This window comes from Fringilla coelebs (genome assembly GCF_963513975.1).
Source record: "Fringilla coelebs genome assembly, chromosome: 7".
Classification (NCBI taxonomy): Eukaryota; Metazoa; Chordata; class Aves; order Passeriformes; family Fringillidae; genus Fringilla; species Fringilla coelebs.
In genome coordinates, this window is record NC_140035.1 from 31,099,349 (window position 1) to 31,125,006 (window position 25,658).

At 39.5% G+C, this 25,658-nt stretch overlaps 2 protein-coding genes across 2 annotated transcripts in view; one reads left to right on the forward strand and one right to left on the reverse strand.

Annotated features, from left to right (window-relative positions):
• The window catches only part of COL5A2 (collagen type V alpha 2 chain), a 96,578-nt gene extending 84,546 nt beyond the window's left edge, over nucleotides 1-12,032 (forward strand). The window contains exons 42-54 of the mRNA XM_084209016.1: nucleotides 906-1,067; nucleotides 1,168-1,275; nucleotides 2,181-2,288; nucleotides 2,418-2,471; nucleotides 2,785-2,892; nucleotides 2,992-3,045; nucleotides 4,314-4,421; nucleotides 5,247-5,300; nucleotides 6,012-6,119; nucleotides 7,950-8,241; nucleotides 8,402-8,589; nucleotides 9,421-9,645; nucleotides 10,476-12,032. Of these exons, the coding sequence (XP_084065142.1) occupies nucleotides 906-1,067; nucleotides 1,168-1,275; nucleotides 2,181-2,288; nucleotides 2,418-2,471; nucleotides 2,785-2,892; nucleotides 2,992-3,045; nucleotides 4,314-4,421; nucleotides 5,247-5,300; nucleotides 6,012-6,119; nucleotides 7,950-8,241; nucleotides 8,402-8,589; nucleotides 9,421-9,645; nucleotides 10,476-10,622 (1,716 nt within the window). The 3' untranslated portion in view covers nucleotides 10,623-12,032. The remainder of the gene's footprint in view (nucleotides 1-905; nucleotides 1,068-1,167; nucleotides 1,276-2,180; nucleotides 2,289-2,417; nucleotides 2,472-2,784; nucleotides 2,893-2,991; nucleotides 3,046-4,313; nucleotides 4,422-5,246; nucleotides 5,301-6,011; nucleotides 6,120-7,949; nucleotides 8,242-8,401; nucleotides 8,590-9,420; nucleotides 9,646-10,475) is intronic.
• Nucleotides 12,033-21,352: 9,320 nt separating this feature from the next.
• COL3A1 (collagen type III alpha 1 chain) overlaps nucleotides 21,353-25,658 on the reverse strand; it is a 48,910-nt gene continuing 44,604 nt past the window's right edge. The window contains exons 46-51 of the mRNA XM_084209381.1: nucleotides 25,428-25,481; nucleotides 25,089-25,196; nucleotides 24,186-24,468; nucleotides 23,500-23,687; nucleotides 23,083-23,325; nucleotides 21,353-22,403 (exon numbers count right to left, since the gene is read on the reverse strand). Of these exons, the coding sequence (XP_084065507.1) occupies nucleotides 22,257-22,403; nucleotides 23,083-23,325; nucleotides 23,500-23,687; nucleotides 24,186-24,468; nucleotides 25,089-25,196; nucleotides 25,428-25,481 (1,023 nt within the window). The 3' untranslated portion in view covers nucleotides 21,353-22,256. The remainder of the gene's footprint in view (nucleotides 22,404-23,082; nucleotides 23,326-23,499; nucleotides 23,688-24,185; nucleotides 24,469-25,088; nucleotides 25,197-25,427; nucleotides 25,482-25,658) is intronic.

Sequence of the window (25,658 nt, forward strand, 5' to 3'; positions counted from 1 at the left end):
AAGCTCATGAGTCTTCAGCTTGGTCCAATGCCTGATAGTGGTCCTAAGCTTTCCATTGGGTTTAGTAGACTTTCAAATTGATGCTCAAATTGCTCCAATGACTTGAGTGCTTGGAGGAATAAAAAGCCCCAACTTATATTTTCCTCTGTATTTTACTTTTTGTCCTTTTAGTGGCAGCTGAAATTACGACAGTTTTTGGGAAAGAAAGAGCCTCTACTGGGCTCTCTCATTGGTAGAGTTACTCATAAGTTCCATTAAAATAAACTCAAACCCTCAAACACAAAATCTCTTCTGTTCAAACATTTTCAGGAGCACTATAAAAGAATACTATTTGTGGATCAAGTGGAGGGTTGACCTCCACACAGAGAACTGTGTCATGCTTCATATGCCTTTTAAGCTCTGATGATAAAAACAACTTGCAGTCATTGTAAGGTTATCAAATGTGAAATTTATGGAAAACTTAATATACACATGAAGTCTTTTAAAAGTATTTGAGAAATGAATAAAGGTCTGTTGAAACACTAATTTGTACCATGGAAATGAAAAGTTTGGATGTGGACTTTAGCTTGATGATATTAGAAAGAATGGGCAAAGGTGAGTTTTCTAGCTATGGTTATATACTTGAGGTGAAAGAAAAAAAACAAAAAGAGAGACAAAATAAAGTGTCTTTTAAATGAGTGAGTTTGGAATTGAAAATTGGGGGGGACATGGGTGGGACTTGGACATAATTTGTATTGATTTCATTTCATTTATTTGATCATAAAAGAGATGATAATAGCTTTTAACTCATTCACATTTGTTAGACTCAGAGCGTGTGTTTATAGTTAATTGAAACACAGTCCTGAGAATTTTATTGTCCTGGTCAGAAAAGGGCCCAATGTAATGATGTGTTTTCATTTTTTTAGGGAGCCCCAGGGCCTGCTGGGCCTATTGGTGAACCAGGAAAAGAAGGTCCCCCAGGTCTTCGTGGTGATCCTGGTTCTCATGGCCGTGTGGGAGATCGAGGACCAACTGGGCCTCCTGGTGGCCCTGGGGACAAGGGTGACCCAGGGGATGATGGGCAGCCGGTACGTCCCTTGACTATCCCTCCACCAGCTCCAGGCTTTCTCTCATTGTTTATTGCTGCTGACATGACAGTGACCTTGCTTTCTCTTCTGTGGATTTCAGGGCCCAGATGGCCCCCCTGGCCCAGCAGGAACTACTGGTCAAAGAGGAATTGTTGGAATGCCAGGACAGCGAGGAGAGAGAGGCATGCCTGGGCTCCCGGGGCCTGCAGTAAGTGACCGCCAGGCCATGTGCTACTGGCCTGGGAATTTCTGTGTGGGATTTGCACTGTAGTGCTCCTTAGCATGAGGAGAAAGCTGGAAAACTCCAGTTGCAGGAGTGAATTGAGAGAGAATAGTAAAGAACTTATTAGTAAAGAACTAATCTCATTCAAATGCATGAGGTGGAAGGTTTACTTCCTTTTTGTTTCTGCCATAATGGAAAGTCTGAACCTGAATTAAGAGTAAGTGAGTAATAGCATTAAGGCTTTTGTCTAAAATGTTCCTATTTGACTTCAAACTTGATCCCTGAAAAAAACAACCCCACACTCTCATTTAGGTACGCAAATGTCACTTGAATGTGAGTAAATACACTGCAAGCATTGTTTCATAAATTGTGAACTACAGCCTTCCAAATTGCCACTTGAGCTCTCTTTGCATTCATGTAGGATTTATAGATATTTGTTGGATGGCATAAGGATCCAGTAGATAAAGCAATTAAATAGTAGTAAATCCATTAGTAAAAGGATGGATATGGACAATCTGTCATTACCACTGGATCCATGAAACCACTTTATAGGTAAAGTTCACCAGAAATTTTTCCAGGCTAACAAGGTTTGTTGGTGTTGAGACAGAAAAATCATGTTAATTATTTCAAACTTCATTATATTTTTCTGAAATCTAACACACCATACCTATTGCAGATAATGACATCAGACTTACTGATTTATCAGTAACTTCTTAAAAATACAAAGGATATTAAGTACGTGTTCAAATTATGTAAGAACCTTTTCTTTAAATATCAGGATTTTTTTTTCATTTCAGTCTGGCAGTAGTAGTTTGGCAGGCAGCAGGTTTTTAGTGCTTTCTTTTTTTTTGTGATTAAAATTTTAATATTGTTTTTGTCATTTATTTTAGGGTACTCCAGGAAAGCAAGGTCCCACAGGGCCACCTGGTGACAAAGGTCCCCCAGGACCTATTGGCCAGTCAGGTGCCACTGGGCCTGTAGGTGAAGCTGGTCCAGAAGTAAGTATTACAGCATTGTAGCATGCAAGAAAAGACATGGTCATTCTCCTTGACTTGAAGTTAGAGGTGGAGAACAACTTTCTAATTCCAGAGTTAACCAATGGCTCTATTTTTATTCCTTAACTCCAGGGACCTGCTGGTAATGATGGTACTCCTGGACGAGATGGAGCTGTTGGAGAACGTGTAAGAATATATTCTTTTCTTAATTTTCTTCTTCAAACTCCCATTTTATTCTTGACTTATTGTAGATTTTCTTTTCATTCAGTTAACCTGATGGAGAGCTTGTTCTGAAAGTGTATCCCAGCTTTGAATATAGTACCTCTCAAAGCTGAGGATGCCTGGCTAAGAGGCTTCCACAAACTCAGACTTGAGTTCTTTTAGCAGGAATATCTTTGTAGGTTGCAATTGCTCAAAAATAAACTGGCAGTGTTACAGTTTTGTTGCTTTGGTCTAGACCAGTCCTCTTTAGATAAACAGTTGAAATTCTGCTTCGCAGGGTGATCGTGGTGAACCTGGCCCTGCAGGCTTACCAGGTTCTCCAGGAGGTCCAGGAACTCCGGGTCCTGTTGGCCCTCCAGGAGATGCAGGTCAAAGAGGTGAAACTGTAAGTGGTGCTTTTTTAATAAATACTTTTTATATCAAAAACTATTGTGTATGGTTTTCATGCCTTGCCTCACATTCTTTCTGTATGCAACCTTTGTAGGGTTCTCGAGGTCCCATGGGTCCCCCAGGCCGTGCAGGAAAGAGAGGTTTGCCTGTAAGTTGCCCATGGTCACTGTGGTTTTGTCTGAGATACCACTGAGGAAAGTGTGTGAGGAATTAGCACAAATGAGAATACCAAGCAGAGCTTCACCTTGTGCTCTGGCTGCAAGTGGGTGCAAGTAGTTCTGAGCTGCAAAGCTGCACAGATAGGGATATTTGTATTTGGATACTTCAGTAATGCTTTGGAAGCCTCTTTATTTGGAGCATGTTGCTGACTGGATAATGGTAGGATCTGAGTTAGCAAATGGCTGGAGTCTGGTCTAAATAAGGGGTAAGGACATGAATACTTAACAAAAAGAGACGTTTTTAGATAAAAATGGCAGAAATACAACAAAATCACCTGTTCCTATTAAAAAGCCTTAATTCAACTCATGAACTTCCAACTTCAGTCTGAAAAGGAAAATAAACAAAACTCCTCTTTTTTATGTTACATAAGTCTTTTACAATCCAAGCCTGGAACAGAAAATTAATTGCAAACTTGGGAAATTCAAAACAATGTTGTGCTGTCCCTAAGCAGATGTCATTTGAGAGACAGTAAAGTTTATTGAATAGTTAGTGATAATGATGTCATAGATAAACTATTTGGAATCTGGCATTGAGAAATTTAGCGTGTAATTTGGGCTGAGAAATATAGAATTGAAAACAGCAGCCACGTTTTGCAATGATTTTTGAATTAGTGTAAGAAGTTTCTAATTATCAAAACTAACAAGGAAATTGTGACAGTAATAAGAACAAGGTATTTGTGCTGCCTGGATGTTTTTGTCTGTAGTTAGGGAGTGTAACTTCAGTTGTACTTTAATCATAATGAAGGTGAAAGAAGCTGTGACAAGTAAAGATGCAGCCTGGATGATTTAATACTGAAAATGTGCTTTATCATAATTTGTCTGTAAGAGATCCCTAATATTTCAATCTCATTAACAAAAATCATTTGCCATATACAGTAAGGTGAAGAAATACATTGATATTTAAAAAAATCGTTTTCTAAATTATTTATTATAATTTGTACAGTTCCATGGGTTTTTTACTGTATTATGTAGCTAAGTAGAGTAAACTGTATTTAAGCACAGCACAGTTTTCTGCAATTATTTACTTATTCTTTGGTAAAAAAATTAAGATTCTTTGAGCAGCCTCAACATCATCATCTTTTCCATCTTTAAAAGGGAAGGAGGTCTGAATCCAGTGTCTAAAGTCAAATGAGAGAATTTTGAGGCTGGAGTTTTTTTCCTATTTCAGAATTTTACATTTCATCATTGATATTTACAGGGTCCCCAAGGACCTCGTGGTGACAAAGGTGACAATGGAGATCGAGGTGATAGGGGCCAGAAAGGACACAGGGGTTTCACTGGACTTCAAGGCCTTCCTGGTCCTCCTGTAAGTTGTTCTGATTTTATTATAATTTTGTTTGCTTGGTACTTAAATGGTGTATCAGGAACATAAATATTTAAAGTAGAAAAAAAGCAAACTAGTAGTGTTTTCCCCACAAGGTGTTTGAATGGCCTGGTGTCTATACTTGCTAATATTTTAAATGCAATTTTAAAATACTGTTGCAAGATGTGTGTTCTATTCTTGTTCCCTTTGCAAGGCCAATCCCTTACAGTTAATGACCTGTCAGCACAAGATGGTCACTAAAGCTCGTAGTTTGAGATATGCAATTTAGAGTGTGAAATGCTTTTTGGCAGTGTTTGAATTCATTAGAGTCAAGGAACCAAGTGCAAAATCCCAAAGGACTGTGAGCATCTCTTGCTAGTATTTTCAGGAAATTTGTGATTTTGCTGTCAATTGAATGGAAATTTCATGGAAAACTTGTTTTTTTTAAAAACATTTATTCATTATTGACATAATTTATTATGGTGCTGTGCAAACGCTGGAAGTTTCAACACACAGGAAGAGCAGTAACAAAGAGAGCATTACACCCAAATCACCTTTTCACTTGGTGATAAGGCTGTCATTTACTCTCTTGTAAACCACTCTGATTATAGAGACCTTGAAACCAGGGCTTTTCTAGAGAAACAGCTTTACAGACAAGCACCAGTAAATTTTATTCAGCTACTAAAGGATTAACATAAAGGTACCACCTATTGTTTATGTACCTTTTAATCCTATTCATACCAAATTGTGTGTATCACACACTAATGCCTTAGAACTAAAGTAATATGCTCTAAATGGCACAATGATAGAATAATTTCTTCTGTTTAGGGTCCAGTTGGTGAACAGGGCAGTCCTGGCATTCCAGGCCCATTTGGTCCCCGGGTGAGTACAACTTCTAAGGTTTTTCTTGCTTGGGTTTTTTTTTTTTTTTCTTTCTCAGATGTCTATTTCTGCATCACTTGGATTTCAATGACTTTTATTGACTTTGATATAGTATGGTCATTACCATAATATCTTTTGCTGAGACATCACCTTGTTTAATACAGTAAAGCTTTGTCATGAGTGTAGTTTTTTTGTAGATAAAAATGTTGGTTCAGAATGACTGCAGGGCTGCAGTCTGTTTTTACAAACACCTTTGCTGCAGCTGATACAAAGCCATGCATGTGGCAGCTCTGCCATTCATCCCCCATGTATGTCATTTACTTAAAAATAAAGGAGAAATACTGTCTCTTGGGAACATCCAAGGGAGGCATCTACATCTACCTCTGAGACTGTATTTGAGGGTGTACAGAAGCTACTCCAGTCTGTGCAGCATCTGGAACTGATCTCACTTAAATGGGATCAGTTAAGGAAAAAGATATACATCTGAGCCAAGTTATATTATCTGAGGTGATTCGCTTGAGAAGAGCAGCTTCTAAACTGCCTTCTTATTTTTACAGAAGAAGAAAAAAGGTGATTTTTAAAAGCTTGGCAAAAGACACAAGTAATCAGATTGGTTCCTGACAAGTGGGTTGTTTGCTTATAGTGGGTTGTTTTGTAAAACTTTGTTATTAAATGCTGAAATACATTCCATCTGTCTCCTATATTTTCTAGGGTCCTCCAGGTCCAGTTGGTCCTTCTGGAAAAGATGGAAGTCCTGGTCCACTCGGGCCAATTGGGCCTCCTGGTGTTAGAGGGACTGTGGGAGAAGCTGGACCTGAGGTAAATTAATGGGAATATGGGGGGAAAGGTTATCTTCAAATAATCAGATTCTTTTTTATAGTCAATCACATTATTTTCTTGAGCATCTATGAGCTCAAGACAAATGATAAAATATGGTAGTTTCTCCAAGAAACATCAGAGTAACTGCATTGAAAGGGTTAATTTCTTACTAATTTTCATCTTCTGAAGCTGGGATGATTCCAGCCTCATCCACCTGTGCTCTCCTTAGGCTGAGCTGGATGTAGTTCTGTGGGTGGCTTACTGCATCCTGCTGGATCTGTGGTTCAACACAGCTGTTTGGCCACTTGGGTCCTAAACTCTAAGGTCCAAGCACAGGCCAGCAGTAGCTCAAAGCTGGCAGTCCCAGAGAGTGAGCACAGCCACCTGACTGCCAGCATCCTCCTCCACTGTGCTGTGTGTTAGGGAGATCCTTCACTCCAAATCAACAGCCCAAACTCTAACACTGAGCCCAGCTGACCTTCATGCTGGGCTGAGGTTTACAGACACTAAAGCAGGAGCTGATTCACTCCTGATGAAAACTGGTTTGACCAGTTTGGAAAGAGTCCTAAACCTTGCTGAATGCTCCAGGCACATTCCATGTGCACCAATTCAAAATACTCAAAAAAGGGTAGTTCAACTATTTGAAAAAAGATAAATTAAAAAAAATAGGGAATTTGTGAAAAGAGTGATCTGTGTGGTTATGTGGAGAATTAAAAAAATTGATATTGCTTATTTTGTGGAAGGGGTAGAACAAAATCATGGGCAAAAAAAGGAAGGCAGTTTTTGCTGACTTTTTGTCTGGTAAGACATGGTGTTCCCTGTGTTTATCATGTGCTAATATTCGGCCTATTTCATTTGAATTTCTGCTAATTATCAGTATCTCCACTTCTGCCCAGACACTAAGAATATAATACATCTCTATCAACTGTGTAAAGAAACCACACAAGAAATATCACATTCCAATATTTTTAGTTTTGCTTTCCATGGGGGCTTTCATGCAGCTGTAAGTTGGAACTAAAAAGCAAGAAATAAAGGTTGAGATTTCACTTTTTAGACACTGTGTGTTAGTTTGGGTGTGTACTCTTTATGTGCATTTGGAGCATGAGTTGTGAGTTCTGAAGTAATGACTCTCAAAGGAAAGGCCAGTTCTGATCCACCACCTGGTGCAGCAGAGCATCAAAATTCACCTAGGGGTACATTACAGACTTTGTGCTAACAGAGAAGGGCTAGCAGGGTGAGATGTTTATTAACAGATATCTTCTCATGTGTCCTGGTTCATGGTGACAGAAGGACCTCACAACCCACCATTTGGGAAAATTTACTTAGTACTGCTCTACCAAGTAAGGATGATGTAGATTCTGTCCCATAGAAGGACCAGAGTTCTGTGGCCAGAGAGCTCAGGACTGTGCTGGATAAATATAAAGTTTCTAGTGCTAAATTTTCCATCCAGGAAAATGATCCTGAGGCAACTTAGGGGAAGCAGGAATTTTAAGAAATAAAGTTGTTAGGGATCTGAACAAGGAGGGACAGGTTTAATAAAGGGAATGAGGGCATTCCTTGTAGACCTTTTCCAGCTATTAGTTTTAAAATCAAGAGTAAGAAATAGTTAAGCAAGGCATTAAAACAATCAGAGAGGACATGATGCAGAGTGAATACATACCTCACGTGCAGTTCTTTGAAAGGTGAATTCTTTATATCTGAATTATTCCCTGTGCTTTAGAGTGACTGGCCCCAAAGTTTTGGGGGGCTTTTTTGGTGGCAGGCTTTGCTGTCATTGGGCATATTATTTACTCTACTGGACCTCTGTTGCCTTCTTGTTTTGAACCTTAGGGCCCACCAGGTGAGCCTGGTCCTCCTGGCCCTCCAGGGCCCCCAGGCCACCTCACGGCTGCCATCGGTGACATCATGGGACACTATGATGATGCCATGGCGGATCCACTCCCAGAGTTCACTGAAGATGAAGCAGCCCCTGATGACCACAATAAAACAGACCCAGGAGTCCACGCCACGCTGAAGTCGCTGAGCAGCCAGATCGAGACCATGCGCAGCCCCGATGGCTCCAGAAAGCACCCGGCACGCACCTGTGACGACCTGAAGCTGTGCCACCCCTCCAAGCGGAGCGGTGCGTGTTCACACCTCTGCTCTGGGCCCTCTGCCTGCCTCGTGTCCAGCATGGCCTTGGGCACTGCTTTGCACTGCTGCAACATCATTCTGCTTACGTCTTCCCAGTTGTTTCAAAAATCTTTGTGATATAACAGAGTCACGTTTTATGTTCTTTGCAGGTGAATATTGGATTGATCCTAACCAAGGATGTGTTGAAGATGCTATAAAAGTGTACTGCAACATGGAAACTGGGGAGACCTGCATTTCTGCCAATCCATCCAGTGTGCCCCGCAAAACATGGTGGGCCAGCAAGTCCTCTGACTTAAAGCCTGTTTGGTATGGCCTTGATATGAACAGGGGTTCACAGGTAAATAAATACAGTCACTCTTAAGAATGGGCTTCTGTGAAGCTTGTTGCCTTATGGGTTGGAACTTCATCTGCTGCTCTGAGCAGGTTCTGCTACAGTCACAACATTATACCTGTTGATTGACTGGCTTATAGGCAATTGATTGTTAGTATCATATAATAAAGATAGGAAATAGCTGGGAAAAAACAATGCAAGTGCATCTAATGCAGGATTGGCTAAAGCAGCCGACTGCTGGACAAAATTATCAATTTCTCTATCAGTCTTCTACTAAATCTCTGTCTTGTCCGTAAACAACTGTACTTCTACCCTGACACATAATTCAGATCCCTGCTGTTTTAATTGAATTCTAATCTTCCTTTCAGAAAGCTCTATACTGCTAAAAATTATGAAAATTACTTTATAAATTTATTTAAAATAAAAAGTATGATTGTTATTATATGATCGGGTTGAGCCATGATGAATCCATCAATCTCTAGGCAAATAAAATTTCACTCTTTCTGCTGGGTTTTTTCTCTGTGGTAACTTCTAAGATTAGGTTTAATAAACCTGAAAAATAACAGAAGTTTACCCTATGCAAAGTATATAATTTATTAACTAGTTTTTGCCATTTTTTTCCTAGTTTATCAAAAGCACAGAGAAAATCTTCAAATACTATTTCATACAACATTATTATCTTTAAAATCAGTATTTGGCATGTGAAAAAGAATGCTGTTATCAACTGGATTACTAAGAACAGTAGTGGCAAAGATGACAATAATGGCAGATGTTTTTAAATTCACCAACTCTTAATTTCAGTGTCCTGTAAGTTGACTTATTTCTTTATCTCCAAAGTTTGTGTATGGGGATACAGCTGTCACTCAGATGACATTCCTGCGCCTGCTGTCCAAGGAAGCTTCCCAGAACATCACCTACCTTTGCAAAAACAGCGTTGGGTACCTGGATGACCAGACAAAGAACCTGAAAAAAGCTGTGATTCTGAAAGGAGCCAATGACCTGGAGATCAAGGCAGAGGGAAACAGCCGCTTCAGATACACTGTCCTGCACGACAGCTGCTCTGTAAGTTTGGGGGCTTTGCCCAAGAGGACTTTTGTGCATTTTCACTTCTCTCTTGAATTAGAGAAAACACCCATGCAAGGAAGTAATTAAAATTCTGCAGGATTTTGTAATGAATTGTAGACATAACTGATCAAACAGGGATTTTGCTGTGATTCTAGCTTCACATAATAAAAGTCTGGACTATTTAGTGGCTATTTGCAAATTCCTTCTTAGTGAGCATACTGGGATACATATCTTGGCATTTTGCATTTCCCAGTACTTGTTTAGCTCTGAGCTGAGTGGAATCATACAAACTGGTGAGATAACCACAAAGTTTTGTCTGCCAGATGGGCAAGATTATTGCAGCAGTACTGTGGAGGAAAATCCCTGAACTGGAAAGGAAAACTCTCCATAAAATTTCATGGTAGGCACAGAAACCAGAAAGTAGTAGATTTTTCAGAAACTTAGCAGTTTCAGCCAAGACCGACATACTGGCAAATATTCCTAAATCTAGTCCTGCACCTGAAAAAAGTTAAGTATTCTCTGTGCCTTAAAGTAAGCCCACAATTTTGGGTCAAGGCACACATTATGAACATGTAGAGAAGAATTTCACAGCATAAGAGAAAAATCAGCTCTGATGTGTCAGTCTGGTAGATCTGCTCATTAGAGACATTTCAAAATAACCTAGGTTATTTTGTGCAGTGCAGACAGCGTAGCTCAGTGTTACTCAGCAAAGGTGCAGTGACACCCTCCTGAACAATCATACAACTGACTCACCAGTTGCACTTCAGGCTGGTTTTAACAGAGCCCTGGCCTAATTTTCATTTTTTCCCCCCTTCTTTTCCCTTTAGAAACGTAATGGGAACGTGGGCAAGACTGTTTTTGAGTACAGAACGCAGAACGTGGCGCGCTTACCCATCATCGATATTGCACCGGTGGACATTGGCAGTACCGACCAGGAATTTGGAATTGAAATTGGGCCAGTTTGCTTTGTGTAAGAGCAAGGGGGGAGTATAACACACTACCCAGTAACAGCAGCAGTTAAACATGAACTTAGACTGATTGAAGTTAATCCTGAGACTCTTGAAGTAATGGCTGATATTGGATCAGCACTGTATATACAGCTCTTTCTAAATGCCCGGCCTCCTTTTGAATATTTATTTTACTTACAAACCTTCTGTTTTCAATGATTGAAACCAACTGTTTAGTACAATTTTAAGAGGATTGATGACAACCTTCTAAAAGTAATATGAATCCTTTTCCTTGGTTTTGTTTCAAATTATTTTGACATTTCCAGGTATTCAAAATAGATAGATTTAATGTGGAACTATGTAAAAGCTCTAATGATTATTTCTTTTGCTTTGATGTGTACTGAATAACAGAAAAGTAGAGCACTTTTGTGAACTGTTGGCTGTATTTCAATCATACCTGCTCCCTTTACCCCAGTTTGTGTTTCTATAGTTGCCATTCACAGAAATGTGTCTTTTGTAAAAGAAAATCTCTTCAGACAAGACCATCTTAATTTGGCATTGTTTTTCTTGCACTTTTCTATGTAAGTCTGCTCAGAAGAGTGATCCATAGCCATGGTTAATTTATGAAGTAAAAATATTACTGGGGTAAATATGAGTTTTCATTAGGGGTGTCCCATATCTTTAAGGCTAGATTTCACTTCTCACAATGTATCTGTGTAATTCAATTAAATTATCCTTAATCTTCAAAATATGTTTTAAACCCAATACTTGTTAATTTTCCAATATTTGCCCATCTAAGAAGCCATTACATATCAAATTATTCAGATGTCTTATATATGGTGCCAATTTCTGTGTGTTGCAGACCATTCACATGTATACCAGACCAATTGCTAATAAAGTTTAGAAATTCCTTGGTTTTAGCTGACATCCAGACATGCATCACCAGTAATTTGACTTGCTGGCCTTGAGTTGTCAAGGCAGGAAAGTACCATCATTTCTTAGCATGAGCTACCTCATCTCTGGAAGTTGGGATGCAATTAATATTCCTGGTTTTCTTTTAGGTATTAAAAGGTGCTATGCTTCTGTTGTTATTTCAAGATAGGAGATAGGCAGGGCAAAAAAAAAAGCAACAAAGTGATGGTGCTAAATGACTCTCTAGAAGGCTGATGAAATAAAGATGCCTACTGTCAATGTCATGTTCAGAGCTTAGCTGTTAGGCTTGCAGTGTTTGAGAGAACAATGTTACAGTGCATTTATTTGTTGGTCATTCAGTATATAGAATGTTTTGTACCTCCAACATGCTTTATTTTGTAAAGTATGTGGGTACAAACTTACTTAGGTTTTTTGTTTCTTTACTGCATCTGTGCTCTCCACGTTTTTTTGTTTGTTCCTTAAAAAAAAAAATAAACAGCTGGGGCTCTCCCTAAAGAAAAGTCATGCACATAGCCTTATTCATGTATCTTTGCAAAGCATTTAATTAAATACATGCTTCTTGCTATGTAAGTGGTTTCCTTTTTGTAAAACTCCTTCCAGTGTGTTCATTCCATATCAGTTCATTCCCAGGAAATTAAAAATAGAAGTACTTGATTGTTGTTTGGTTGCTGTTTGCATAAATCGTTTGCAAGGCATTGTGAAATATTTTGAAGACAGGAGTATAGGAGTATTTGTAAAGTACCTTCTGTATCAGTTTTTACAGATAGGTGTCAGTTGTATGAAGGAAATAGCAGGCCTAGAAAATACTCATAGATAATATTGTTTTAGACTCCAGAGAGAATTTTTATTCAAGAGTGAAATGTGATTTGGCCAATTCTTAGTTGCAAGGGAGTTAACACTGAGAGGAGACAGTTTCTGGACAAGACAGAGTTGCATTTGTAGTGAAGCAGGCAAGAATTTCCCTTTCCCCCTTCTAAAGGGGCTTTGCAGGTTTCTAGGTTGTCCAGATGTGTTTCCCTGCAGGTAAGGGGGAGGTAAGGGCTGGGAAGTCGATAGGTTCATGCTGATCTTTTCTGTTTGCTTTTACTGCCCATGCAGGAACTTTATGATTTCTTTCTTACTGACCTGAAATAATTTCTATAAATATGTGACTCAGGGGTTAATTTACCATACTGGCTCCTAGAAGACTTTTAGATAACCCTAATTTCAGTGTAAAGGCTTGCTGCAGTATGTTCAAGCAAAGGTGGCTGTGGTCATATCTCTACAGCACATTTCTCCAGATGCACAAAATGAATAACATTTGGAGGATAGGTTTATGTTTGTAATTAGTTTTAATCTCTAATTTTAATCAAGTATTAAAATCCATGTTTAATATAAGTAGTTTGTAAGGTTGTTGAAGAAGAAGATTATGAAAAATACCTTTTCTTTTCTTTTCAAGTGTCTCTTTGCATCTCTACCTCCATATGAAGTGTGCAGTATTTCCCCAGCCAGGTGCTTTGAGCACTGAAAAAGAGCTATAACTAGAGAGCCATCTGAGGTAATATTCTGTAAAAACCAGAGAATCACTAAAGGAAAGTCTGCTCTGAAGTGCAAGCTCTCAGGTAGTTAGCTGAGTCTGTAATGCAAGTAGTTGGACATGCTTTTCTCTTCTCTTGACTCTGTTTAGAACATACTTAGATATGCACCTCTCTGCCTGCTTTTGTATTCCTCAAAGTATTGTAGAATCATATGAGGAAGGAAAAAACAAAAAAGTGTGTGTGGGGCATTTTCTTATCCAGGTAACATGGCATAGCCTCATGTAATACAGCTTTAATTTTGTGAATGAGCTAATAATTTGTAGTTTATGAAGTAGCATTAAGTAAATGTCAGCTATAACATTTAGTGCAGTTCTGTCTTAGTGACAAATAGCTTCAAAAATGGTAGAAAAAAGGCACTTCAGAGTGATTCAAATAATATAGAGTGATTACAATAAAACAGTATCAGACACTGAATTTAAATTAAATTTGAGTAACAAGAGTTGGTTCTGTTTTCCTTAACTAACCTGTCCTCAGGAAGAAACAAATCCCAGGACTGCCAGCATTGACAGAAACCTTCTCTTGGTTTCTCAAAAGCAGTAGTGCAATATTTATTTGGCAACCATTCATTAAAAACTCATCTAGAAATTAAGTTCCCAAACTGCTTCCCTGACTTCTGCTAGCTTCTTTGTGGCTATGATAAATAACCACCTCAAATTTTTCAGCACTAAAAAGGTTCTGGAGGGCACCAGCAGTACTACATACAGTAGAAGAATGTACCAAGCAACACAGAAATCTAACAAAGAAAATGTCATGGCATTACAGCTAGAAACAACACAGCCAAAGTCCACAAAACAGCAAGAAAATGGAAGATTTTTCTTCTCTGCAAAGGCAAGTAAGGAGTCTAAAAACAGTTCAAGAGCAAAAAGCACCGTTTTTCTTATTGTTGTAGAATAAGAGCCCCTATGGCTTTCTTTTATCTCCTATAACTGCCTGAGACTGAGCATAGTAATTGAGCTGGTAAACACTCAAATAACCTATGGATATTTTAATTACTTTTTCAGGAAATGCAGGCTATACTGAAGGTTTAATACTCACTGGACAGTTTTTTCTCACTGAGAGAGGATTCCAGAAAGAGTAAAACAATTGCAAAAGGAAATGCAAAACTAAATGGAAATGTAGAAATGCTAATGAAGGAAAAATATTCCCTGCAAGTATACAAATATCACAGAGATAACAAGGTAAAAATTAGAACATTAGATGGTTTCAAAAATCATGAGAAAAGACAAAACTAAATCAGCAGTTCAATAGCTGAAATAGAAATGCCTTAGAAGCTGTGAATTTGCTGCTCATTCCTGTTAGGCAATTACTGGACAATATCTTCAGAATCAATAAAAGAGAAAAAAGCAGTTTATGGTTTTTCTAAAAGCCAGAAGAGAAAGGACACAATATGAGAGTCAATGGCCTGTGCAGAGCTCAGGAAAAACTGAGCAGAGTGGTGCAAATATCAAAACTGAGAAGTTTTAAGGTATTGCACAGCACAAGAGAGCTTGATTGCTGATCTGTCTGCTGTGCTCTTGGGGTTCCATGTTTTATCCTTTGCTGGGAGAAGGTCTGGAAAAGTACAAAGGTATCGGGCAACACTACTCTGAGCAGGATGCTAAAGAGTCCATTTTTAACTCCCTCCCCATGTTTATTTTGTGCACATTCCTATTTCCTTGCTGGTGGAGTTAGAAGGCATCTTTCTATAAGCTCTGGCTTAGGTTTGGTTATGTTCTCAATATCAGAGAGTGGTGCAAATGTTTTCATTGCAAAATTAGTATTTTGTTTCTTGATTGAGATACTACTGTCCATCATCCAGAAAAGGCTGCAGCCTTATTCAGGGATGTTTGTGCAGAGAGAAAGAGGAAAAACAACCAAGAAAATTCTCATCTGCCAAAGTACCACAGAACTGACTTTTGGCCTCAGTCAACTGAGTGAAAAGAATCTGATACAAACCCAACCAAGCATAACAAAAGAATTTAACTACAATTCTAGAAATGCAGTGAAATATTTCTGCATGTATGGTATGGTATGGTATGGTATGGTATGGTATGGTATGGTATGGTATGGTATGGTATGGTATGGTATGGTATGGTATGGTATGGTCTTCCCTGCCACAAAGGAACATGACAATGACAGAAGATGGTGATGACTGCAGGAGCCATCACTGTAATCCAGGAGCCTCTTCCCTCTGAGGAACAAGCTGTGTGATTCCACGCAAAAATCAGAGAAAGTCCGAGCATTTCCTTCTGCCATATTTCTGGGGTTTAACTCAGCCCCAAACACCAGACACTGGCCTACTCCTCAGCCCCCTCAGTGGGGCAGGGAGGAGAATTGGGGGCATAAACAAAGTACAAGATTAATTGGATGACAGAAAAGGAAAAGAAAATAATGATAATAATTCAAATTTACAAAACAACTGCATAGAATGCAGTTGCTCCCCCCCAGTGACCTACAGCCAGCCAGTTCCTGAGCAGTGGCCCCTGGCCAGCTTCCACCACAGATTTATGTGTGAGGATGACTCCATATGGTCTGGAATGTCCTTAGGATCAGCTGAGATCAGCTGTCCTGGCTGTCCCCTCCCAGCTCCCTGTGGTGCCCCAGCCTCCTGGCAGGGCAATGTGAGAAGCTGGCAAGGCCTCAATGTAAGCACTGCTCAGCAGCAGCAGCCTGTTAGCAGCATGATTGTCATCCCAAATCCCAAAACAGTACTGGGAAGAAAATTAACTTTATTGCAGCTGATATATATCAAGTCAGCCATTTCCTGCTAGGAATTTGATCCCTGCTTTACAGATGCACCCAAACTGGGAAGAGGAGTGAGCAGACTTTTCCAGGTACCTTGGAGATGTTACAACAAATGCAGTGAAGCTGAAATGCAAGTTGCAATAGGAAAATTCACAAAAACCCACAGAAAGCACATCTTCAGTGCCTCCTGGAGTGACCTTTAAATGACTGCCTTCTCAGTGGATGTGGACTCAACACCAAAACTTAAACTTTAATCTAGAGATGTCCATGGCTAAGGGGTATACTGAAGGGAGAAAAAGTTTGGATGAGCATAGATTTGCCAGATAAGACTACAGGATTAAAAAGAAAATAAGAAAAAAGAATACCAGTGGCTTTCTCAGAAGGAGCCAGCTCAAGCCAGAGGGGCTGCTGTGATGGGGAAGCAGCAGTGTGGGTTACAGTCAGTCTTTCTAGACAAGACTCTAGGGCGAAGCTATTGCAGGATGAAGAGCAGTTGGGAAGACAAGACCCGCCAAGATTTTGTTCTGGTGGACTTCATCCATCCTGGAACAGCAATCCCACAGTGTAGTGTGAGCTAGATTTTGCTTCCTCCTAGAAAACAGGTAGGCAAAATCATAAAAAGCATCTCTTCATCTCCCAAATCCTAAAACCTGCAATATATCTTTATCTTCTAGTACTTTAAATAGAAGAATCTACAGATTTTTTTTTTAAGATCATAACAAGATATAATTGAAGACATCTGATTACAATCTCAAGTTGAATTAAAATGTTAGGTCATGATAAAAAAAAATTCATACACTTCTGTAGCTTAAAATTTTTGCAAAATTATGTATCTCATTAATCTTCCAGAAGAGAGGCACTTGGTTTAAATATGGAATTTGCCAGACCCAGCTTCTTTTCTGGTGCAAAGAGCTGGATATTTCACTGAGCCATCAGGCTTTTGGTCTTGGTTGAAATTAGAATGAAATCTGCATTATTAAGAAACATTTTCTAATTTAATGACTACAGTAATGCTGTCTAATTGCCATAAATAATAGCCAGTCCTCCAAAAGAGCACCTTCTCAAGTCTGTATGAATAACATGCACCTGACCAGGAATAATGGACCTTAGATTGTCCTGGTGAAGCTATCAGGAAAGCCATAGCATGGCAAAGCATTGGGAGAACTTTCTTCTTTAGTGATTCAAAATTCTTGTAGACAGCTCTTCCTCCAGGTTACTCCCTGCAAATGGAGGCTTAATACTATTTAGCTGAAACCACAACAAAAGAAGGGTTGCAAATTGGACCCAATGCTTTTTTAAAAGTTGATTTATTTTGTTTTAGGAAGGAAAGTGTTTCACAATTTGCCAGCTTCCAGAAGAAATTTCTAGCAGCTGCTCAAATCCAGAAACCATCATGAGCCCACTCTAAGTGCTGCTTTATCCTTGCCTGGCTTTAGGTGACAAATTACTGGTGGGAGAGGGGGCTTTGGGGGGTTTACAGCAGCTGGCAGCCATGGTGGCCAGGGAGAAGCCTTGCCTGTCTCCCAGGGGAAGCTGAGGGCGTCACCCACCGAGGTACAGCTGTTTACAATTTGGTTGCAATTAGGGCCTAATCAGGTAGCAGTTTTTCACTTCGGCAAGGGCTGGCTGGATTGTTGTCATGTTCTAGGGGTTTTTTTACACGTATTTTTGTAAAAAACAACAAAATGGGATGTTGTAGTAGTCTCTGTGCCACAGACCATGGGATATTCGCGTTCACTGGAAGAAAGACTCTGGTGTCCTACAATAGAACTTCACCCTCAGATGACAACTTGCAACCGGAAAAGCAAAGTGCCAAGGTAATAGCAAAGGCTAAATTAGTGATACTTTAAAGTCATTGACATGTCCTGAAAAACTCCTTGAGGAAGGGCTTTTTCCTCTTGTTTCTTTTCTTCTCTCAGAGAGCCATGGGAATATGGTGCTGTGAAGTAAATGAGATCAGCTGGTGTAACAGAATGAGGAGCTGTACATCAAAATTAGAGATTTCTTGTATCAGTTTTATTACTGTGTGGGCAGCGTCTTTCCTTGTTTTTTCCTGCCTCTCATTCAGCTTCATGCCTCTCTTTCAGCTACGTGGACTACAATATTTTCTTCTTTTCTCCGAGACAGCTTGAAATTTAAATGCTTGAAAGCAGGTGTTGGTGTTTTCATCTAGATCAGTTTATACTGAGCAGTTCTGGAGGTTTAAAATGTAAAGCAAACAGGGAATTCATGGCTTCAGCCCTCTCAGGGTGAGAGGCTTTATTCAACCAACCTTTTTGGATTTATGCACCTCAGTTTTAAACTAATTGTTTACATTTTTATGGGTTTGTCCCTCTATGGAGGCAAGTAAAAAGTCCAAAGAGTAATTAAGAGCAAAAAACTATGATTTTTTTTTTTTCCTGCTGTAGGGTGAGGGCCCTTAGGTTTCTTTGCTCCCCTTTACCTGCCTGAGACTGAGCATAGTAGCTATTAGACTCATCATCTATGGATATTTTAATGAATTTTTTTTGGGAACTTGAGGCTATACTGGGGGTATAATATTCACGAGGCAGTTGGTCTTGCTGAGAGAGGATTCCAGGAAGACAGAGGATAAAGCAGTTGCAAAAGGAAAAATTAAACTAAATGAAAATATAGGAAATGCTAATGAAGGAAAAAAGATTCCCTGAAAGTATGCAAATATTATAGGAAAAACAAGGTAAAAATGATATTTAGACAATGTTGGTATTATAGTTTAAAAATCATGACAGTGGGTAACAATCAGCAATTCAAAGGCTGAAAATTATAGTAAAATATATAAATAAAAATATATAGTAAAGTATATCGTAAATATAAATATATATATAGTAAATATATAGTAAAATATATAGAAAAATATATAAATATAGTAAAATGATAGTTAGACAATGTTGGTGTTGTTTAAAAATCATGACAAAGGGTAACAGTCAGCAATTCAATGGCTGAAATAGAAAATGCCAGAGAAACTGGGAATCCATAGATGTTGTTGTCCAAATGGTGTGCTTATGCTAGAAAGAAATGTATAATCTTGGATTATTATGTGCAGTGCACCACAGTTTGCTTGCCGGGAGTTGAAAGGTTTTGTTGAAGAGTGTGATTTCAGTCAGGTGCTGCAGAGTTCAGAATATCCACAAGGAGCCTGTTTGGGTAGAATTGCTGTCTGATTACCAGGACATTTAGACTGTTTTTAGCCTGCCTGTTTTACCTGCTGTCATGCTATTCAGACCTTCAGCCTATGTTAAAATCAGAGGTAATGCTTCTTGATGTATGAAATAGCTATGAAAGAAACATGAAGAGTGTGATGAATTACAGCTGAGAATCACCTGTGTTAAACCCTGCCCCAAGGGAGAACTTGGTGCACAAAGGGAACACCTCAAACAACAGACCAGCTTGCTTGAGAAGCAGTTGTCAGTTCTGTGAGGAACTGGACAATATCTTTAGGAACAGCAAAAGAAATCTGCTTTTTCCACAAGCCAATGAAGAGGACACTGGGTGAGGAAGGAGTCACAGGTGTTTATAATTTGTTTACAAGTAGGGTCTAATTAGATAGCAAAGCCCTTCTGATGGAGAAGGGTTTGCTGGATTTCTGCCATGGTTTGGAGTGTTTTAAACATAATCTCAGTTTTAAAAGTTCAGAAAGGAGATGTTGAAATAGTCCCCATGCCATGAACTCCAATATAAGAAAAAGCTCTGGTGTCCTGCAAATGAGCTGCACCTTCAAGGACCTGTAAGTAATTGGAAAGGTGAAGTTTCAAGGCAATATTGAAACCTAAATCAGTGATTTAGGTTTGATTTGCACTCTTGGTGTGATTCAAGCAACTTTTTGTGGCAGTGTTTAGTTTGTTTGCATGTTTGGGGGTGGTTTGGTAAAAAATGAAGGCTTTTATATCAAGTAAATATTTTGTGGTGGTCTTGGTTATTTCTTTGTGTTTTCTACAAATGTTCCAGAAAATCAACTTTCATTAGCAGAAATTATTAATGGAAGACTTGATGAGTGTGTGTGTTTTAGAAAGCAGCTGCCAAAGCTTGAGTTTTAAGGTTGAATCATTGTTCACAGCTATCCACCCAGCCCCCGTAGCACTGGGGGTTGCAAAGGCTATTTGCTTCTGCCATGGCAATTAAGAACAGGTGTTTCCAATGCATTTTTCCACCAGTCAGCGTTCCTACCAGCTGTTTTCATAAAACTCCAATCAAAGGCTTCCTACCATGTAATTGATGTCAGATTATTTTGTACATGTAACTTGCATTTTCCATAAACAGTAGTTTATTTTCACCATCAAATGAGGAGGTTTCCTGCAAGAGCCAGTACATTTTATATGAATTGTTGGCACTGCTGTTATATTTTGCATTAAGTGCAGTCATGCCTGTGGTGCTGCTGCATTTGTGCTGTTTGGGTCCCCCCTGAGCATCACTGTTTTCCTTCTGTGTGAGTGTGTCCAAATTTGCAGCGCCAAAGCAGGGCAGTGTCTTAGCTCAGTCCCAAATCTGGTGGGATTTCTCAAAAAACAGCATTTCTTTGTTCATTTATTTTTCCTGCTTGAGCTAATCAGAAAGTATTCTCTGAGGTTGCATAATCCATATTGTCAAAGAGAATGTTTAAGAATTGGATTTTTTTAATCCCTAGTTTTTGTTATCTGATCTTGTTGTAGAATATCTTTAATGGTCCTGGGCTGTGCAGTAATGATGTAGGGACAGGCTCCTTGCTCCATGGGAAAGGCTGAGAGGCATTTTCAGCATTTGACTGTGGGAGAGCTTTCCTGGCCTGTGCTCCGTGGTGCTGTTTAGTCCATTCTTCTGGCCTCAAGCTTAGGCACTGACAAGCTACTGTTGCTCCTTAAATGTTACTGTGGTTACTGTTACTCCTTAAATTTTTGCTAAGATCTGGGGATGGCTGAGTTGTACAGCTCCATTGGCCATAAAAAGCTTTGTCGAACTGCTGGTGCTTCTGGCCTACCCTGTGGGAGCCTTAAGCCCTTTATTTAAACTGCCTCCTGAAAGGTTGGTAGCCTGTGACTGCCTGGATATTCAGACTGAGGCAGGTTTCTTGGATTAGGGAAGGTTAAGAGCTTCTGTTTTCTCCAAAATGACCTGCCTTGGGGCACGGGCCTTGCTTTGGGTGACACTGTCACATCTGAGTCCCTGCTGACAGAGAAGCTCCCTGTGCTTGCAAATGTGACCCACTGGATGGAGAGGAGTAGAAAAAGCAAGAAAGAGAAACTTTCATAGTATGACACCATAAACTGCATCCCTTAGGATTACCAGGTTACCTTCAAACAGAGGAACTGATCTTTGAAAAATCATAGTGGTACCAGAGTTGTGTCCTGCCTTGTTCATTTGTTTGAACAAAGGTACAAAAGGTAAAATTAAAAAATAAGTCAGTTTTATGAAACAACAAGAAATTTTATTAAGATATTTTATTATGTGTCTCTGTAAGGAATAGACCAACAACCATATAAAAGCTTACAAAGATGGTTAACCTTCAACACTATAAATGTGTTAACGTGACAGAAGAAATTCACAATTTTGCATCTTTATTGACTTTTACAGAGTGAAGGGAGAAAAATTCTCAACTATGACATGCCAATGGCAATCTTTGACAGGAGACATTTACAATTGCTTTAAATCCTTTTACTTTTTGGTTTTTTGAGCAAGCCAATAACCCTGACTTGCAGAGTTAGGAGTGAAAAATACATTAGCACCATCATATTAGTCTTTTACACTTCCCTAATTTTAGTGGTCTTGACCAGCAATGACAGGAAAGTAGAGAAGCACCTTTGACAACAGAATACAATCCAACAATAAAATTATGGTGACTACTGACATTAAGGTATTAAACTCTTAAGATAAACTGTACCTTTCACAGCTAATCAGTACAGAAATAATTTTGTACCAAATGAATCCCCGGAATTGACCACTGGGTCCAATGCATTTTGATTGAATTGATTGATTTTTGGTTTGACTCATCAGACACATCCCAGTTTCTGTCCATGTTGAGGTAGTTGAAACAGGGAGGTCGTTCTAGCTTTATGGACTGCATCTTGAAAAAAGGGTAAACTTTGGTACTGGGAGCAATCAGTGCTTTGTAAATTGGCTAACATTCAACTAATAGAACACAGTGTTGTTTTATTAAGTGTTGAAGTTTCAGTATAGCACCACGGAGACATGTTTTGAAGATGGAATTCGGTAAAAAAAATAGAGCAAAAAAAAAGCATTTTTACTGTATTTTGTGTAATAGCAAAAAAAAACCAAACCAAAACCCTTGATATCAAATTGATTTTTCCCCCAGAAATTTTGTTAATAAATAACTGGGATACAGATGGGCACCTGTACTAGCTGACAAGGCTGAAACAAAGGAGCACAGTTGGAGTGTGAATCTGTTTGCTGGGGTTTCAGAAAAAGCAGGATCTTTGATTTATAAGAAGCAGACTGGGCCAATGTCCACGCCAAATTCCTGATCAGGACCACCAATATCTAATGGTGCAATATCGACCACCGGCAACCTCATGGTCTTGCGCGTCCTGTATTCGAAAACTGTTTTACCCCACTCGCCAGTGTGTTTCTGTGAAGTTGAAGAGAAAAGAAAAAGTTGTTAGAGACAGGAGTGCTGGCCTATGTGGCAGTCATCCCACAGGTTATCAGATTTCAGATTTCCTATTTCTGCAATAAAAACCCTCTCAGGCTATTGAAGACTGGTTGCCATCTCTGTGGAAATGACCCCAGGAGGGAGAACTCATGGACAGCATTAGTGTTGTCCCATTTGTTACTGAAAAGGCTGCAGGTACTGTCAGACCAGCACTCTCAGGGATGTTCCTGCTCCCCTCCACTACTTTCTGCTTCAGTAAAGCAATGCTGGATCTGCAAAATGACTGTATTTGCCCCTTCCCATAACCACAGCCCATGGCTTCAACCATGGGCTGTGGTTTGGTAGTGTTGGTTTGGTATGACTCGCTTTAGAGTTGACAGGGGATAGATGAAAACTTGGTGGCTGTGACTTCCCTGACATTGACTCTAAAGTAAGGAGATACCTGTAAAGCACAGATTTAAATGGAAGTGCACCTCACTTCCTACAGTTGCTACAGGAATTGCACTTCTGGTGTACAGAATGTAGGTTCTCTCTACTAGCTGTAGCTGCATCCTTTCCTCACCCAGACCATGCAAAGCTCTCTTCCTTTATTATGGGTCTAGTCCTCTAGAGGGAATTATTTATTACCTACAGCACTAAATTCCTGTTTACTTACAGTGCAGCCATCTTCCAGAACAGCATATGTGAATTTGCTGTTTCCTTCAGCCTTGATCTCACTTTCTGTAGAGCTCATGAGTTTCAGAGCTTTTTTAACATTCCCACTGTCGTGGTCCATGTAGGCAATGCTGTTCTTGCAGTGGTAGGTGATGTTCTGTGAGGCACGGCTGGAGAGGATGCGCAGGAAGGCCAGCTGAACTTCGGAGACATCCTCTGGGAGCTCAGGATCTCCATAGCTGAACTGCAGAGTACCAACATAGGCAAGAGTGTTTGTTCAATCATGTCTAGGCTCAGTCACATCAGGATTTTTTCACATACTAATTGTCTCATTCAGTTTAATTTCAGAATGATTTTTAGTGTGTTGTGTATGTTTTAGTCTGCATAATCTGGGCTGTTAACTGTGCTCATTTCTCACCTGGAAGCCTCCATTCATAGACTCTCCAAACCAAACGTGTTTCTTTCCGCTGTTTCCACTGGTCCACCAGTTTTTCCTTGGCACAGTCCTGGGGTTAGCATTGAGGCAGGTCTCACCAGTTTCCATATTGCAGTAAACTTTAATAGCATCCATCTTGCAGCCTTGGTTAGGATCAACCCAGTACTCTCCTAGAGATAAGGGTAAATATTAAGGGATTTAATATATATGGAGAGAACCTGACTGCATGATGGTAATCCTTATTTCCATGAGAGATTTCTGAGCCAAATCAGGAAATGTACTAATTTTGACAGAAGAGATGCCACAGAAAATAAGATGATATAAAAAGATAGTGAGTTCATGTGAATTTTGTAAAGGAAATGTAATTTGGAATAAATTTAGAACTTGTAATGTTTTTCTTTTTCCCCTAAAATGGTTTAAACATATGTTCACTTCTAAAGACATGAGTGGAGTTGAAGTCAAATATATATTCTGTGTAAATGCATAGTTAATTATATTTAAAACGGCTTTTACATTTATCATCTTTTTCATGACATTTGTTTGACAAAAAGTCAAATTTTTATGGAAGATATCCACATTTAAATTCTCAAGTTAGAAAAACCAAAAAACCAAAACAATGCCCAAGACCTGCTACCACTGGTGAAAATAGAAATAGAATCTAAACATACCACTCTTGAGCTCGGGATGGCAGAATTTCAGGTCTCGGCAGTTACGAGCTGGATTCTTCCGTGACCCATCAGGACTAATGATGTTTTCAATCTGGTTGTTAATTGATTTCATTGAAGAGATGATGTCACCCAGATTGATATCGTTCTCCTTGGGCTCATCTCGGTACTCATACCCATAGGAAACAGGACCTTTCTCACCAGCACCCAGGGCAGCTGCACCACCACCACAACATGGGCCAGGAGGTCCAGCAGGACCAGGAAGACCAGGCTGCCCTGGTGGACCCTAAAAAAATAGTGAACAGGTTAAAACAGAAAGTCTGTGTGGGCTCTAGTCTTAAAAAATGGCAATTCTTACACAAATATGTAGTTTACTTATTCATTAATTAAACAGATGTATAAACATCTGTTTAATAGATTTTCCCGGCATTTATTTTCTTAAAATTGTATTTTTTTTCCCCCTCATTTTGTCAAGTTTGACCCTCTTTATGTCTGAGCTTTGAGAAGGAACCCTCTCCAGTAAAATCCAGAGAATGACCATTTCTTGGCTTTAGCAGGTGACTGTGATAGTGACACCTTTGCAGCTCTGGCCTCTCTAGAGTAGTCTAGGAACCCCATTCCATGGCTTCCCAGACCCAGAGGGAAACTGAGAGGAGGAGATTCCGGTGTATGCAGAAAAGTCAGTGATCAGCTGAGACCAACACAGCACCCAGTGCATCAATAGTTACACCAAACTGCAAATGAGCTGCGTGGCTTTGGATTTAGCCTTGGCAGATAGATAACCTCCTGTCACAAATCTTGTCCATGAAATAGAGGGTTCCTGAGGGAGCTGTTTAGAGTTGAGCATCCTGTGTTTCATGAATATTCCCAAAGATTTGCTTGTGTGAGTTTGCACCATTTACTTACAGCAGGGCCGCTTTCGCCTCTGGTACCGCGGGGACCGGGAGGACCAATTGGACCTGGGTAGCCACTGGTACCATCTTTTCCAGGTGGCCCAGCTGGGCCTGGGGGACCCTGGAACAATGAAGAACACAAACAATATGGTCAAAATAGTTTATCAGATAATTCAGAAATACTTTGTGAGGTGTTTTCAAATATTTCAGTATGATTTATCAGGTGTTTCTTCTTTCTTCAGCTGCTGTCTGTTAAGATGGCCAATTAAATATTTTGTCAGTATCTATGTATATATTAACTAAACAGTCTGAATTTTCCTTGCAGTTAGGCTGAGTAAGGAGTTTTTCTTACCCTTGCACCTGAAGCTCCTGGACCTCCAATGGCACCTTGTGGACCCAGGGGACCCTATTAAAAAAGGAAAAGTCAGTCATACATCTCCTGGTAATATCTTGCCTTAAATAAAGACATTGAAAATGTCTTCAAGATTATACAAAACACATCCTTAATAAAAGGCTATGTCAGATATGAGAGAATGGTGGCCATTTTTTAATCAGAAAAAAATACTGAATGTTCTCTTACATG